At 41.4% G+C, this 13862-nt stretch overlaps 1 protein-coding gene across 10 annotated transcripts in view; it reads left to right on the top strand.

Moving 5' to 3' along the window:
• LOC117946986 (serine/threonine-protein kinase WNK2) overlaps positions 1 to 13519 on the top strand; it is a 45134-nt gene extending 31615 nt beyond the window's left edge. For 6 of the 10 annotated variants that reach the window (XM_034875503.1, XM_034875502.1, XM_034875501.1 and 3 more), the window contains 15 exons: positions 594 to 753; positions 857 to 973; positions 1521 to 1691; positions 1884 to 1935; positions 2202 to 2300; positions 2712 to 3499; positions 3928 to 3985; positions 4078 to 4145; positions 4340 to 4989; positions 5751 to 5977; positions 6161 to 6376; positions 8550 to 8648; positions 11105 to 11149; positions 11673 to 11974; positions 12090 to 13519. In XM_034875503.1, coding sequence (XP_034731394.1) covers positions 594 to 753; positions 857 to 973; positions 1521 to 1691; positions 1884 to 1935; positions 2202 to 2300; positions 2712 to 3499; positions 3928 to 3985; positions 4078 to 4145; positions 4340 to 4989; positions 5751 to 5977; positions 6161 to 6376; positions 8550 to 8648; positions 11105 to 11149; positions 11673 to 11974; positions 12090 to 12455 — 3418 coding nt within the window. In that variant the 3' untranslated portion in view covers positions 12456 to 13519. The remainder of the gene's footprint in view (positions 1 to 593; positions 754 to 856; positions 974 to 1520; positions 1692 to 1883; positions 1936 to 2201; positions 2301 to 2711; positions 3500 to 3927; positions 3986 to 4077; positions 4146 to 4339; positions 4990 to 5750; positions 5978 to 6160; positions 6377 to 8549; positions 8649 to 11104; positions 11150 to 11672; positions 11975 to 12089) is intronic. The other 4 variants (XM_034875508.1, XM_034875505.1, XM_034875506.1 and 1 more) reach the window with 4 other exon arrangements.
• The last annotated feature ends 343 nt before the right edge of the window (positions 13520 to 13862 follow it).

Below are 13862 nucleotides of genomic sequence, written 5' to 3' on the forward strand. Positions count from 1 at the left end.
GCAGGCATTCCAGAGCAATGATAAAACTTAGCAAAACCTTTTCACTAAACTCCATATTCAGGCAGGGAGGTAAAGACCTTGTAGCCCTATTCCATTTCTACTGCCAGATTTATTAATTGCGCCCAGAAGATTGTGTAACACACAATTACTTTTTTTAGTCACACACACCTTTAAATACTGTTATATGTATAATATATGCTACTATTGTCAATCCATCATCTTTATTTGGACAACAATTTTGAACGTCGTCAGACACCGCCTACCAAGAGCCTGGGTCTGACCGAGGTTTCTGCCTAAAAGGAAGTTTTTCCTCGCCACTGTCGCACTGTTGCTTGCTCTGGAGGAGACTATTAGAACTGTTGGGTTCTTGTAAATTCTGGAGTGTGGTCTATCTGTATAGTGTCTTGAGATAACTCTTGTTATGAATTGATACTATAAGTAAAATTGAATTGAATTGAATTGAACGTGTTTGACTTTGTAATCTTGAAACTAATAGCCCATTTCAACAAAGAGCTGTGTGCTCAGTATTAATGTATTCATGATTAAAGCAATACAAGCTTACGCTGAGGTACTTCTCTCCTCACCAAAACCAGTTTCAACTCTGATGCCACATCAGGGAAGGAGATGAGTGATGGTTGCGAGGGGACATATGGAGCTAAAGGCGAAGGGAAAGTCCGCAAACACCATCGCAGGTCCACACGCACTCGTTCTCGGCAAGAGAAGACTAGCAGGCCAAAGCTCAGCATGCTCAATGTGGGTAACCAAAATATATTTCAGCAAGGAAAAAATGTCTTTAAACCAATGTTCAAAAACAATGTAATGGACAATTAATTGATTCTGTCTGCTCTTGTTGCAGGTGTGTAACACTGGCGATAAGATGGTAGAATGTCAGTTGGAAACTCATAACCACAAAATGGTTACTTTCAAGTTTGATCTGGATGGAGATGCACCGGAAGAGATTGCTACATACATGGTAAGTAGGAGACAAAGTCACTTCCCCTTCAATTGATGCAAAGGTATTTGTATTGTGTGGTAAGCTGCCTGAGATGCTTTTTTTTTTTAATGGCTCAGAACTCTAAAACTCCCTGTGTTGCTATTCTAAGCTGCAATGCATGAAGTATGTTTGTCTGTCTCTTTGTCTTGCTATTTTTCTCCTCCAATCCAAACTAATTCATGTAGATGGATGGATAGATAGATTGATTGGATATGGCTCCACCAACTTATTATGTATATTATAGGTTGTCCAAGGCAAACATCTACTTGTGAAGTTTACTTAAGCAATATATTGTATTAACGTTTATGATGTGAAATGCTTAGAAACCTAGATACTTAATACACTTATTAAATTATACAAACGTAGTCCATGGATTTTCTTCGGCCTCAAATTGAATAGAGAATGTATCTGGAACTTACTTTACTTTTAAAATGTTTTCCCCTCCTAAACATGCTAATACTTCTGTTGTCTTCTGTTGTGGTAATACTAAATGTCCTGTTACCTTTTTCTCCATCGTGCCCTTCAGGTGCAGAATGATTTCATTCTGCCTTTAGAAAAAGAAGTGTTTATTGAGCAACTGAAGGACATTGTGGACAAGGCTGAGGACTTGCTGAGTGAAGATGCAGAGAGTGAGAGGAACTCCGACCAAGGAGGCAGTCCCAAACAATGTGAGGGAGCTAGTGCCCTTGGAACAGAGGTGAGAAAGTAACTGTCTCAAGATGACTTTGCATGCAACACTGCCAAAAATACTATTCTTGCTGATGTGATATTTTGATCTGAATTTTTTTTTCTTCTGATGTTCAGCTCTTTAGCTGGTTGAGGACATATTTAAATGCCTATTAAATTGAAACACTGGCATCAAATCTGTGTAATTCCTGCTTTTCTTTAGGGATTGAAGGCTTTTGCACCCAGCACACCACAGCTGGTGTACCAGCAAAATGGTAAGACTCTGAGCCAAAATTCACTCACACCTTTTAGTTCCAGTTAAACTTAGCTGCCTCCCTGTACAACTGCATTCTTAAGAGGCCTGTGATGAAGTGACTATGGAATGAGGATGCATTTATGAATTATTCTGAAATCGGTTTGTTCTCCGATGCTTTTTGTTTTTTTGATTCCAAAGTGTTCATTACCTTTTAGCTATTCTACTGAATTGATTTTATTGTAGATGTGCATTTATGATCTGTTTCTTTCTCTCTGTCCTTGAAAGTCCTCCACACAGGCAAACGCTGGTTTATCATCTGCCCTGTAGCTGAGACGCCTATGTTAGATAAAGAGAAGACTACGTCTCACACCTCTACAGCCCAGGGTATGCACACTCAGAAATACAAAGTATCATTAATGCTTCCTTGATGTCTTGAGATTCACTGCTTAGTAAGTGGATTTCTTTAATATGAGCTGCAGCTTTCTCTTCCAGGAGTATATTTTCTATAGGACGGAAACTGAATGTGTCTTGCTTCTGTTGATTGTGAAGACGCTGTACATGCATCCTAGTGTGCTTCTTTGTGGTTCATCCGTTGGGGTCAGTTATATAAGAGTGCTTCTTCAGTGGTTCTAGGCAGAAATGAAGGGCATGATTTATACTACAGCTGACAGAGCTTGATTGGGGAAGACAAGCAGTGATGTTAACAACACATTGGCACCCACAGAACCCAGCCTCTCTTCATTATGGCCTTTGCCGTTTACCTCCAAATCAACTCTAATCTTTTTATTTCTCCAGAATCTGAAAAGTCTGCCTCATCATCAGTCGGCCCGAACAGCAACACGACTGCAGTGACTCCCCCTGTCACATCTTTATCCTCCCAAAGCCCATCCTCCTCCCCTTTGCTCTCTGCAGCTCAGACCTCAGTGCAACCTCAAGACCAAAACATTGAAAAAACACGGATCCAGCAGCCTCAGCCCTGTATAAATAAACATCCCCTTGCTGATGTTGGTGCCAGCCATCACAAAGCTCTTCCTGTGGAAGAGCCTTGTATCTCTGCGGTCTCTATGGTAACGGATATTCCTTGCTGCGCTATTGTGCCACCTGTCTCTCTGAATGTGAATGCTATTGAAAAAGAAGCAGTTTGTGGTTTGACCTCTTCTCAAAATAATCAGCCCAACCAGAAGGCAAGTCCTACTGGAGAATTACCCCCTCAGCTGGCCTCCCATCAGTCTGTGGTCCTGCAGCAACCTTATGCCACGCCCATGCAGCCTGGGACAGTCACCTCCCAGCCCCAGAGTCCAGCACATCAGAACTCCCAGTCCACAAGCCACCAGCAGCCAGTAAGTGGGGGGCCAGGAGAGTCGGACGGTGAGGGACCACGCAGAGTGGAGTTTGCAGACCGCACCATCAAGACATTGGATGAGAAGCTTAGAAACCTATTGTACCAGGAGCATGCTCCCTCTCAGGCCTCTAGCACTGCATCTGACCCCCAGGCCTCCAGTACAGAGGGAGTAAGCTCACCTCCAGTCTCTGAAGGCCAAACCACTGAGGGATCACTTGCAAAGAAGAAGGGGGAGCAACTGGTAAAATATTATTGTTGTGTGTATGGTGTGGTGTGTGTCTTGTTTGTATGGTGTGGTGTGTGGGTTTTGTGTGTGTGTGTGTGTGTGTGTGTGGTGATTTGACTATTGGCTTGGCTGTAAATAGCCAGTAATAGTATAGACTAATACTGTGATTAGAAAAAGGGTTAGGGTAACAAAATGACTACCTTTGGCACCATAAATCATTGTGATCTCTTTCTCTGGCTGCTTCAGTTGTGTGTGCGTTTCTTTGTGTGCATTTTTCTAAAAACAAACCAGGGTCTGACTCATTCAGACAAACTGAGGTCAGGAGAAGATAATGTGTGGCCTTACCACACTGATCTAGTGCATGTAGCTATTTACCAATCGCCACTATTCAAATGATTGCATCCTCCCGCACACACACCCACCCTTCTCTTCTTCTCTCTTAGCCTCAGATTGCTGAGAGCACAGATAGCTTGGGTGCACTAAATGACTCTACAGTGGCAGGTAGGTAACATTAGTTATGTAATGTCCAAATCCCAATATTACTGCATGGTAAAATAATAATTTGTTTTGAAACCTTCTTCCTCATCCTTCAGCCACTAACATGGTTTTGAGCAGAAGAGATGTGACCTCCAGTTCATATAGCTCCAATAGCCGTTTTCAAGTAAGCTGCCACTTTCAAAACCCTAGAGGGCACATCTGCCAAATATAAATGTCTTTTCGACCAAATAAAATTATATCAGGTCATGACTTATGCCAGTGTTTCTCCTGGGTCTAGTGTGTTGCTTAAAATTCCTTTGGTTGATGATGTTTATGGACCCTGATTTTGTTATGAACCATTGCTTCTCTTCGTTTCAGATCATCCCCACTCCACCAGATGCCATATGTCGCTTAGAGAAAAGCAAGACGACTTGCAGTTCCCCAGCACCCTCTAGTGGTTCTGGAGGGTCTCACAGCCAGACCCGGGCCCCAGGCAGGAAAGAGGACTGTGTGGCCATGGGCAGATCTTTGACAGCTGCAGCCTATTGTGAGAATGCAGGAACATCCAAACCCCACAGTAGTAACCGTTACTCTGCCCCACCAAACTTCTACCAAGCCTCCCCAACTTCCAGCCCTGATGTCACCCCAGGCCATATTCCCCGTGCCCAGACTATTGATACGCCGATTCATCACAACTACCACCACTCCTCTCACCACTACTCTGACTCAGCAGATGAAGAAAGCAACAGCATAGCCCTTCCTCCAGCCCACCGCGTTCCCCCAGCTCATGCCCTGTCTGAGCACAGTGGAAACGACCTCATGAAGAGGGCAGTGGCCTTCTTGCGGCGCTCTAATCGGAGCAAAAGTGAGCAGAGCTCTGATTCACCCAGCCGAACGTCTGTGGCAATGAATGGTCACGCTCCCACGCCTTCTGCAGGACATGCCCACTCATCCTACATCAGCAGTGACAATGACTCTGAGTTTGAGGATGCAGATATGAGGAAAGAACTGCAGAAGCTGAAAGAAAAGTAAAGTAACTTACACACACATGCATTCATCCACAGCTGCACAAATGTGTTGCATCGTCTGTATGTATGTGTAGGTAAGCTCCTTGCACAGTTATCGGAAGTCTGTGCATGATTTAATTTACCATTATGGCATTTGGCAGAAAACAAGGTTGTGATAACCAACAGTAGTAATTGACGATACATGTTTAATGGTCATGACTGCCTGGTAGTCAAGACATTTTGCCAATGAGGCTTATCTTCTCTCAATGTTATTGATTATTGAACTATTACATTACCAAGGCATTACAAATAAGGGTGCTTCGCCATTTTTTTTTTTTTAAATGACTGATGGCTAACTTATAACTGTCACTTAAGGGTGCAATTAGCGGCAAAGTAAATGGTGTGAAAACAAATGTTAGTAACTTTTTACCAACAAGCAGACCGGCCATGCTAAAATTTTGGTATTCATTTTTGAATGTGACTTTGATACTATGGTGCATCCAAATAGAGGATGTGACTCATTGCTTTGACTACTATATTTGGCTCCCAGATGCAAATGTTTAACATTACTGTGATGATAATAACAGTAAACTGAAAGACATGGAGAGGTTTTTGAATTACTTAGTTATTTGACACTCACATTAGGACAGTATGTCCCTTGATGCAGGTATGACTGTATTACAGAGGCAATGCTGGATAAAAGACAATGATTTAAAAAGATGCCGAAATGAAATAGCAGCCACTTAATTTCTGTCTGTTCTCTCCCTGTACCTTCTCACAAGACACATGAAGGAGATCTCTGAGCTGCAGGCATTCCAGAGAAGTGAGATTGAGCATCTGTACACTGAGCTGGGCAAAACGCTGCCCCCCAATGTCGGCCTACTTCATGCTGTACCCCCAAGTGGTCGCAGGCGTAGGGCCAGCAAACACAAGCTGAAGGCTGGAAAACTGCTCAATCCGATGGTGCAGCAGCTCAAAAACAATCTTAACACCTCCACAGAGAGGAAAGGTGTGTTGGTTTGAATGGTGTAGTGACAAGTGGTTTATGGGATGACTTGTGTGTATGGGAGAGCATTTTCAGACTGAAGCACACAATTGAAAAATACAGGAGTGGAGTGTGTGATTTGCAAGTGATTCTCTCTGGCTCACATTTTTTCTTCTTTCTTTCTTTCTTTTATTTATTTGCTCCAAGGTGAGAGTGCTGCCAGTTCATCCAGCTCCCCGGCTAAAAGTTCAGTTTTGTCCGATGGCTCCGGTGGCAGCTCTAGCTCCAGCAATGAGTCCAGTGCCACCCCAGAGCAGGTCCACACCCAACAACCCTGTTCCTTAAAGGGCTCTTTCTCCTCAGACAACATCTACGCTGGGCTACATGGTGATGGAACAGCCAACCAAGCTGCCCCTGGCCAAGGTACACATTATAGGTTCATGTATATACTGTTGTGTGTGGATGGGACATGCTACAAAACACCCACTAGGGCTAAGGTAAATGCTTAACAGGGTTAATGTTGTCCATTCTGTCCATGGACAATATTTTGCAAGCAGAAGGTTCAAGAGTCTCCTCTCTAAGGATTACAGACGAAAACACACCTCATAATGTGTGTAATACCACTTAAAATACTACATAAATAACATTCTAGCCATATGGTAAACAGAAACATTTGTATATGTATTTAGGAGATGGCTAGCATCTGTCGGCTTGAGAAAAGGAGAAGTGGTACTTACATGCTAGACACCACTATGTGCATTGTGTCCTGGTACATACCATCTGTAACATTAATCAAATAATAGGAGTGGACCGATTTTTTTTTTTTAAATTTCTGATAATAGAAGTACAGGTTTAACTTCTTTACTCAAGTAAAATTAACAAAGTACAGGCTTGAAAATTTACTTAAAGTGTAAAAGTAAAAGTAGCCTTGCGAATGACAAAGCTACCTGGACCAGACAGATGTTACTAGAGAGCACGTTGAGAAACTACATTGGACATGGGAAAAAAAGCTCTTTATTCCTTATATGCTATTGGCTACATTTTAAATTGCTGTCTGCCGATAGGCCTAAAACATATAGCTTATTTATTGTGACAGAGACTGGGACTCCAGGTTAATAAGATTCTGACCAAGTAGCAAGATATGAATTCAAATGTGATTTGGTGAAAAGTCTATGTATATTCCCATCCAATTAAATTGAATGTGGTATAGATGACACAAAAATAACTAACTCCAGTGAAATTATTTTAAACTTAGTGTGGAATAGATTGGGACTGTATTTAAAGCTGATTCTGGTTTCCAACTTCGGCCCAGTTGTGTCTGTTAAAACACAGAAGGAGACAACTTCTCTCTGTTCATGCTTTATTACAATCTGCTATGGCTGTTTCTGTGGTAAGAAAATAAATAAGTAACATTGTAAAGGCTACCACACACAATGAATAGGAATCATATATGCTAGTAAATAATAACAATAAACCCACTATTAATTACATTATAAGTTTAGAGCTAGTTTCTTTTCTCTCACTTTCTTCTGTGTGCCATGCGCGCGCGGTGTGAGGCGCGTGGTCGCGCTATTCTCCTACATGCACTCAAAATCACACCTGATAGACAACCTTTTGTGCAAAACTAAAGTAACGAGCCAATTTTGTTAAATGTAAGGAGTAGAAAGTACCGATATTCGTGTTAAAACGTAAGGAGTAAAAGTAAAAAGTCGCCAAAAAAATAAATAGTAAAGTAAAAATAACTGAAAAATCTCCTTGAGGACAGTAACAAAGTATTTGTACTTTGTCACTTCCCATCTCTGCCAAAAGGCGGTCTTTTATGTAGTTTGCTAACGGTAGTTTAGAGTTAGCAAGAAGACGGAATGTCCTTCTTAGTGACGTCACATCCATCCCTTCTTTTATATAATTTGAATCTGCAGCAGTTTGCCATGTTTTCTAGTTTGAAAGGTTAAGGTCAATTAAACTTACTGTAAGATAGTCAAGAACTCAACAGCTTTATGCAGCTAAAAAAATATACTTCTGTCTACTAATTTTTTGTTGCATCTACACCTCTGTCAATCTTAGTTTTTTTTGTGTAACTCGCTTGTGTAACTTTTTTAACAAATTACTATTAATTATTACTAATTGATCATTTTAATGCAACCTAATGTTCTTAGTTTTGTATTATTCCGAACAATTCTTTCCTATTTACGATACATTCTACTACATTTTAATCTTATGTTTTAGTGTATTTTCTGGTTTTATGTTATGACAACAGCACATTTAGAGACATGTGCCAATGACTCTATTCTGTAAATCTGACCCCATTAAACAAGAAATATTAAATTAATAGACAAACAAACCAATAATATCGGGGTCAAATCCCAAGCATACAACCACAATACTCTTACCCGGTAGTTCTTGAACCGTCCTAATAACACACTATTATCAGTTCTATATTGGGCAAAATATTTTATGAAGTACCAGATGTTATAGTGGGGTCCTGTAATCGTGTACTGCTTTTGATGGTGGGGGTTTCTCATCCCAGTCTCTGTACACTTTTACAAAGTGTCTCTCTTGTTTCTTCTCTTCTTCCCTCTTATATTCATTTTTACAGGCTGGACGGTTTACCACCAAACGTCAGAGAGAGTCACCTATAAATCTAGTAGCAAACCACGCACTAGATTCCTCAGTGGACCTGTGTCTCTGTCCATCTGTTTGTATTTGTTCTTTAATATTTCCCCTCACTCATTTCCATCTTCTGTTCATTTAACCTGCCTTTCTCTTCTATCAACCAATTTTTTTTCTGTAATATAGTGGATCTTCTATTTCACCCTCCACACAGGCCTACTCGTCTGAAATACATCACTCATTTTCTATCCCTACCCCTCGCCCCCCTCCCTTAACCTCAAAGCTTGTGTTGTGTATTAGATATTTTTTCTGACCGCCAGAGAATATTTACTATATGCACAAATTCAACTGAATCTAGTTGACATAGGCACACGTCTCCAGAATCAAAGGCTTGTGCAGCCAGGAAATGTTTCTTTTTCATCTTCAGACAATCAACGAAGCCGGACATTTCTATGTAGCCTGTGTTTTGTCTTGTGACTTTGCTGGTAGTCCCGTTACTTGTTACTTCTATTAAACATTGTAGTTGGTGCAGAAGTGTTTTGTGGACACTAGTTTGTGGCACTTAATGGTCAATAATGACGCTTATGGTTCAATTCCTTACCCCATAGCCAGGACCAGGTTCGCGGTCGTATTTGTCACTTCCAACAGAGCCATTATGTGACTTTGATTAAAGCCATTGTGTAGAATTTGAAATTTCTGACTTTGGTGCCCCCCAGTGGTAGTAGTACCAAAACAGACAGACTGTTACGCAGTGGCAAATCCAACGCCAATTCAAGTGGCATGCATTTGGAAATCAATTTTGAAAATTGATCCTGACAGTAGGGCTGAATTTTGTCAGTCAAATCAGATATCGGCAACGCTCCATTGATCTGCCAGATTTTTGAATGATGGTCTGTGGGACGTTCAGATGACAATCCATGACGTTCCACATCCGAGAGCACATTTTTCTCTAATCCTGAAATATTGTGGGGAATAGCCAGATCCTCCTCATGCAGCCCTGTGGAGGAAGGTCTGGCATTGTGATACTATGGTGACAAAGGCGTTCACGTAATTAAGTATAAAAGCCAAGTCAGCCTTCTGCGCTAATGCATACTGCTAACTTCTGTAGTTGAGGGTGATAAAATAGAAACGCGCTGCCAGGATGGGCAATAGACTTTTACTCACTGCCATATTGACAGCAACCGTGCAGTCCTCCAGGTGGGAAGCACTGTCTCTGGTGGTCAGAAAGAATGAAGTTCAACAAAAAGTAACTGGTTCTAAATTCAGAATTACCCCAAGGAGTTAGGACACCTGTTTGTGTGTGTGTGTGTGTGTGTGTGTGTGTGTGTGTGTGTGTCACAATTTACGGAAGCACTGTTCCATTCATAACCATACAATTGGGTATAATCCCCTATCCGACTCCTACAAATGCTTTGTGCAGTGCTTCTGGCTTAAAGAAAACAAGACCCCACAATCACACGGTGGCTAGTTCTAGTTCTCTCCAAACATGGGCCTGAGGTCTAAAAACAAGACAGTGTGCCTGTTCGCACAATTGTGTCTGTACATGTATAAGAGAGAATGCCAAAACCTCTATTTGTTGTGTGTTTCCATTCCCTCTTAATTTTGATTGTGTAACATCTCCCAAGTCAAGGCACTTTGCCCAAGTCAGTAAGCCTCTGTATATTAACACAGAGAACCCCCCCCAGCCCTGGCCCTATAGGCAGGGCTCTCTTTGTCCCTCATGTTTGGATGGAGAAGACGTGCATGGTGCAGGCGCCAGGCAGGGCACTGATGGAGGCTTGCTCCGCCATATGAAGGGCTGTATCATCAATATTACTCCTTTTTTTTTTTCTCCTTCTACCTCTCCTGAGTTACCTGCATGTTTCTGAAAAGTGCTGACTCTGATGACTTCCAGCTAGTATCTGTGTGCTCTTTTAGTTTTAAGTTGTATCTATTTTGGTTTCACATTGTTTCACAGGCATTCTCACATCGACAAAGGAATCTCTTTTTAATCCAGGCTCCAGTCTTCCTTTCTTAGAAAATTATCTTGGGCTCTCCCTACTAACTAATGGATTGTATCGTTCATACTACATTTTACAAATAAATAAATAAATTATTCTACTCAATTTAAGATTATAGTGACTGCATTTTACCGGATTTCTGTCACAAAAAAAAGAACATCTTTCTGTTGTATTTAGTTCATTTAAAAAGCAGCATAAAATATGGTGGTCTTCATCCTGACATTGTTGCTATAAATGCGGGAACTTTGACAAGCAACATCAGAAACCAAAGCTAGGTGTGCTCTCTCTTAAGCTTGTCAGGTCCAGTTTCTAATAGTCAACTTTTCAAATAATTGTCTATTTAAAAGAGAACACCTAGGCTCTTTCTTCCAGTCGTCCTCACTGATTTTTTTAAAACCCCTTGTCCTCCTTTTCCCTCTTTCTCTCTCCCCAATTGTTTTGATAGCTGAATGTGCTTTTGAAGCAGCTTTTCCACATAATTGTGGTGTGCAGTGTGTCCTGGCTAACTGTTTCTGTCTTGTGCTGTTTTACCTTTTTATAGGGTCCACTCTGAAACGACTATGTCTAGGCAAAGAGCGCAGTAGTAGTAACTATCTAATTTACTTACTCTCTGTCTTTCTTACTCTGTCATAACTATTTTAGTCTTCCTTATGTTTGCGTGTGCACTTTATTTTCTCTTTTTTTTGTTTTGGCACTTTCAAAATGTGGCAGTTATTGTTGAAAATGTGGATACTCTTCAGATTGTTTATTATTTTACGTTTTCGTATTTTGCATGGCAGTGTCAATGTCTTGATTGCTGAACTTTGTCATTGCTTGCATATCAAACATTTCATTTGTCTATAATTACCCAGGAAAGTCATTCATGGTGCAATCCTTTGGCTGCTATGTTGGCAAAATATGTCGGAGTAAATAGGTAGCATACACATTTACTCTGGCCTCAACAAAGTTATTAGGACTATTCTTAAAGTTGGCTTTCATGGCGGTGATATTATAAGTACATTATGTCATAACTGCCTTTATATTACGCCATAAAGCAGCCAATTGATTTTCCTGTCAAATCATTTTTTTTTTAAACTGGCCAGATTTTGAATGCCTTTGTGTTTTTGCAGGGTCTACTCTCAACACCACCACAGCTCAGACAGCCTCCAGTCAGACACAGGCGTTACTCACCACCGCTACACCGTCACCATCTCCCCAGCCAATCACACAGCTTGCTCAGGTCCAGACCAACAACAGCAACAACAAGAGAGGCACGTTCACCGATGATCTTCACAAACTGGTAGATGACTGGACGAAGGAGACTGTTGCTGCAGCTAATCAACCACGCCCCTCCCTCAACCAGATAAAACAGCAGAGACGCCAGCAGGACCTGGAGGGCAGAGCACCACCCATGGGAGCAGCTACACATGAGGTATTGGAACTGGAGATGTGCACTCAGGGATAGATGATAAAAGGATCAGTCGTACTTTGATCTTTGACATTTGAGACATCCTTTGCACTACTTTGTACAACTCCTTCTGTTTCAGATGAAATGCCATGTTGGTCCACGTAAATTCCAGCTGCCTCTTTCCTGCCCCCTGACAGCTGCTTTACGCCCTGGTATGCCCACAACTCTAGCTCCCAACTCCTCAACTGTGCTTCCTCCTGGGTACCTTTTGCCAGCAGGCTCCTATGGCGGGATGGTTCCTGGTCCTCTTTACCCACAGCAGTGGCCTGGCATGCCTAGACCTGGCATGCCTAGTCCTGTCGGGTCTGTGGGTCCTGTAGGCCTGGTTGGTGCTGCAAGAATGATGCCCTATGCCACAATGGCAAACGCAGGGATCCAAGCCTACCCTCTGGTCACGCCCGACTCACAGAATGGCCCTTGTCCAAAACCCACTAGGACTACTTAATCTGCAAACTAATGTTTGATAGTGTGTATGGGCATGATTGTCCAACACGCTGTTCTGGTTCACCAGAGCCACACATGTACATCATTTGATCTTGTAGTGTGGATATCCTTGATGTCTGTCTGTCTGTCTGTGTGTGCGCGTGTGCGTGTGCGTGTGTGTGTGTGTGTGTGACTAAACTCAGCCATACAAGACAATTTGTCTGCAGTCACACAAAACATTTCACTTTATTCTTTATAACTGCAGTTTACACATTGATTTTTGCCTTTCTCTGTATTACGTACACTACATTGGAATCCAAATACCAGTGGTTTGAGATACAGTAACAGGACATGATGAAGAGATTTGAAGGAATGTAGTGCCTTGTACATTGATTTATAATTTGTTCCTCTGTGAAACAAAGCATGTCTGCATCAGAGTTATTTTTTAAAGGTAGTTGAAGTGCAGTCCCTTTTTTTCATGGCATTACTGACACTTGTTTTTGTATACATATGTATGCCCTTGTACAACTGCACTTTTAAAACAGTATATGCTCTTATTTAAAATAATAAAATCATGTTTTAATCCTTGTTTACTTTCCACCCCTGTGACAGATGGATTTCCATAGTGGTGAGATGTACCGTTGCCTTGCAGAAACAAATGGTTAATGTACGACTGATGAGAGAAGAGAAAAAAAAAAAATTACGCCAGCAGCCAAATCCACTCTTTCGGGTCAAATGGTTCAGTCGGACACAGCCTCTTTTTGATAGGACAACTGATGCATTGGACAGCGAAAGAGTTGACAATGTTGTAGCCTTGTGATCAGAGGAGAGGTGGTGTCCAGAGCCATATATACTGTACATAGTTCTTTCTACAGAATATGCCTCTGGAAGTGTTCTAATCAGAATGTAGCAATTAATATGTGAAGGCTTGAGGCTTAAAAGTGCAATTTAACCCTTCCACAAAGCTTTGATCGTGGCCTTGCCACAAGCCTTATCTCCGATGTGTGCAACAGGAGCAAGCAGATGAGTTGAACAAAGTTACAAATCACCAAGCAACAGACAAAAGTTACCTTGCAAAGTATAAACCTTACAAACCATCAAGCAAACAAGTCACTACTGCTAAATGTTCATTCAACTTGGCTATCCTCTTACTCAGCATACACTACATGTGAAATGTTATGTGCAATCACCAGTTAATTTGGATGTTTTTAAATGATTTGATGTTTAAAGGTTGACTTTTTAATGCTGCTATTGTCTGATGTGATTCCACTGTACATTTACGCATTACAGTCACATAAGGTGGTACTTAAATAAGAACAACTCTAAATTAAATTCATGAACAAGACCCTCACAAAACAGTGTTTTGCCCTGTTGAAATGTTTTTGTTTTTTTCCAGGTTGCTTTGAACTCATTTCAGAACTCAAATGAT

This window comes from Etheostoma cragini, chromosome 7, assembly GCF_013103735.1.
Source record: "Etheostoma cragini isolate CJK2018 chromosome 7, CSU_Ecrag_1.0, whole genome shotgun sequence".
NCBI classification, from domain to species: Eukaryota; Metazoa; Chordata; class Actinopteri; order Perciformes; family Percidae; genus Etheostoma; species Etheostoma cragini.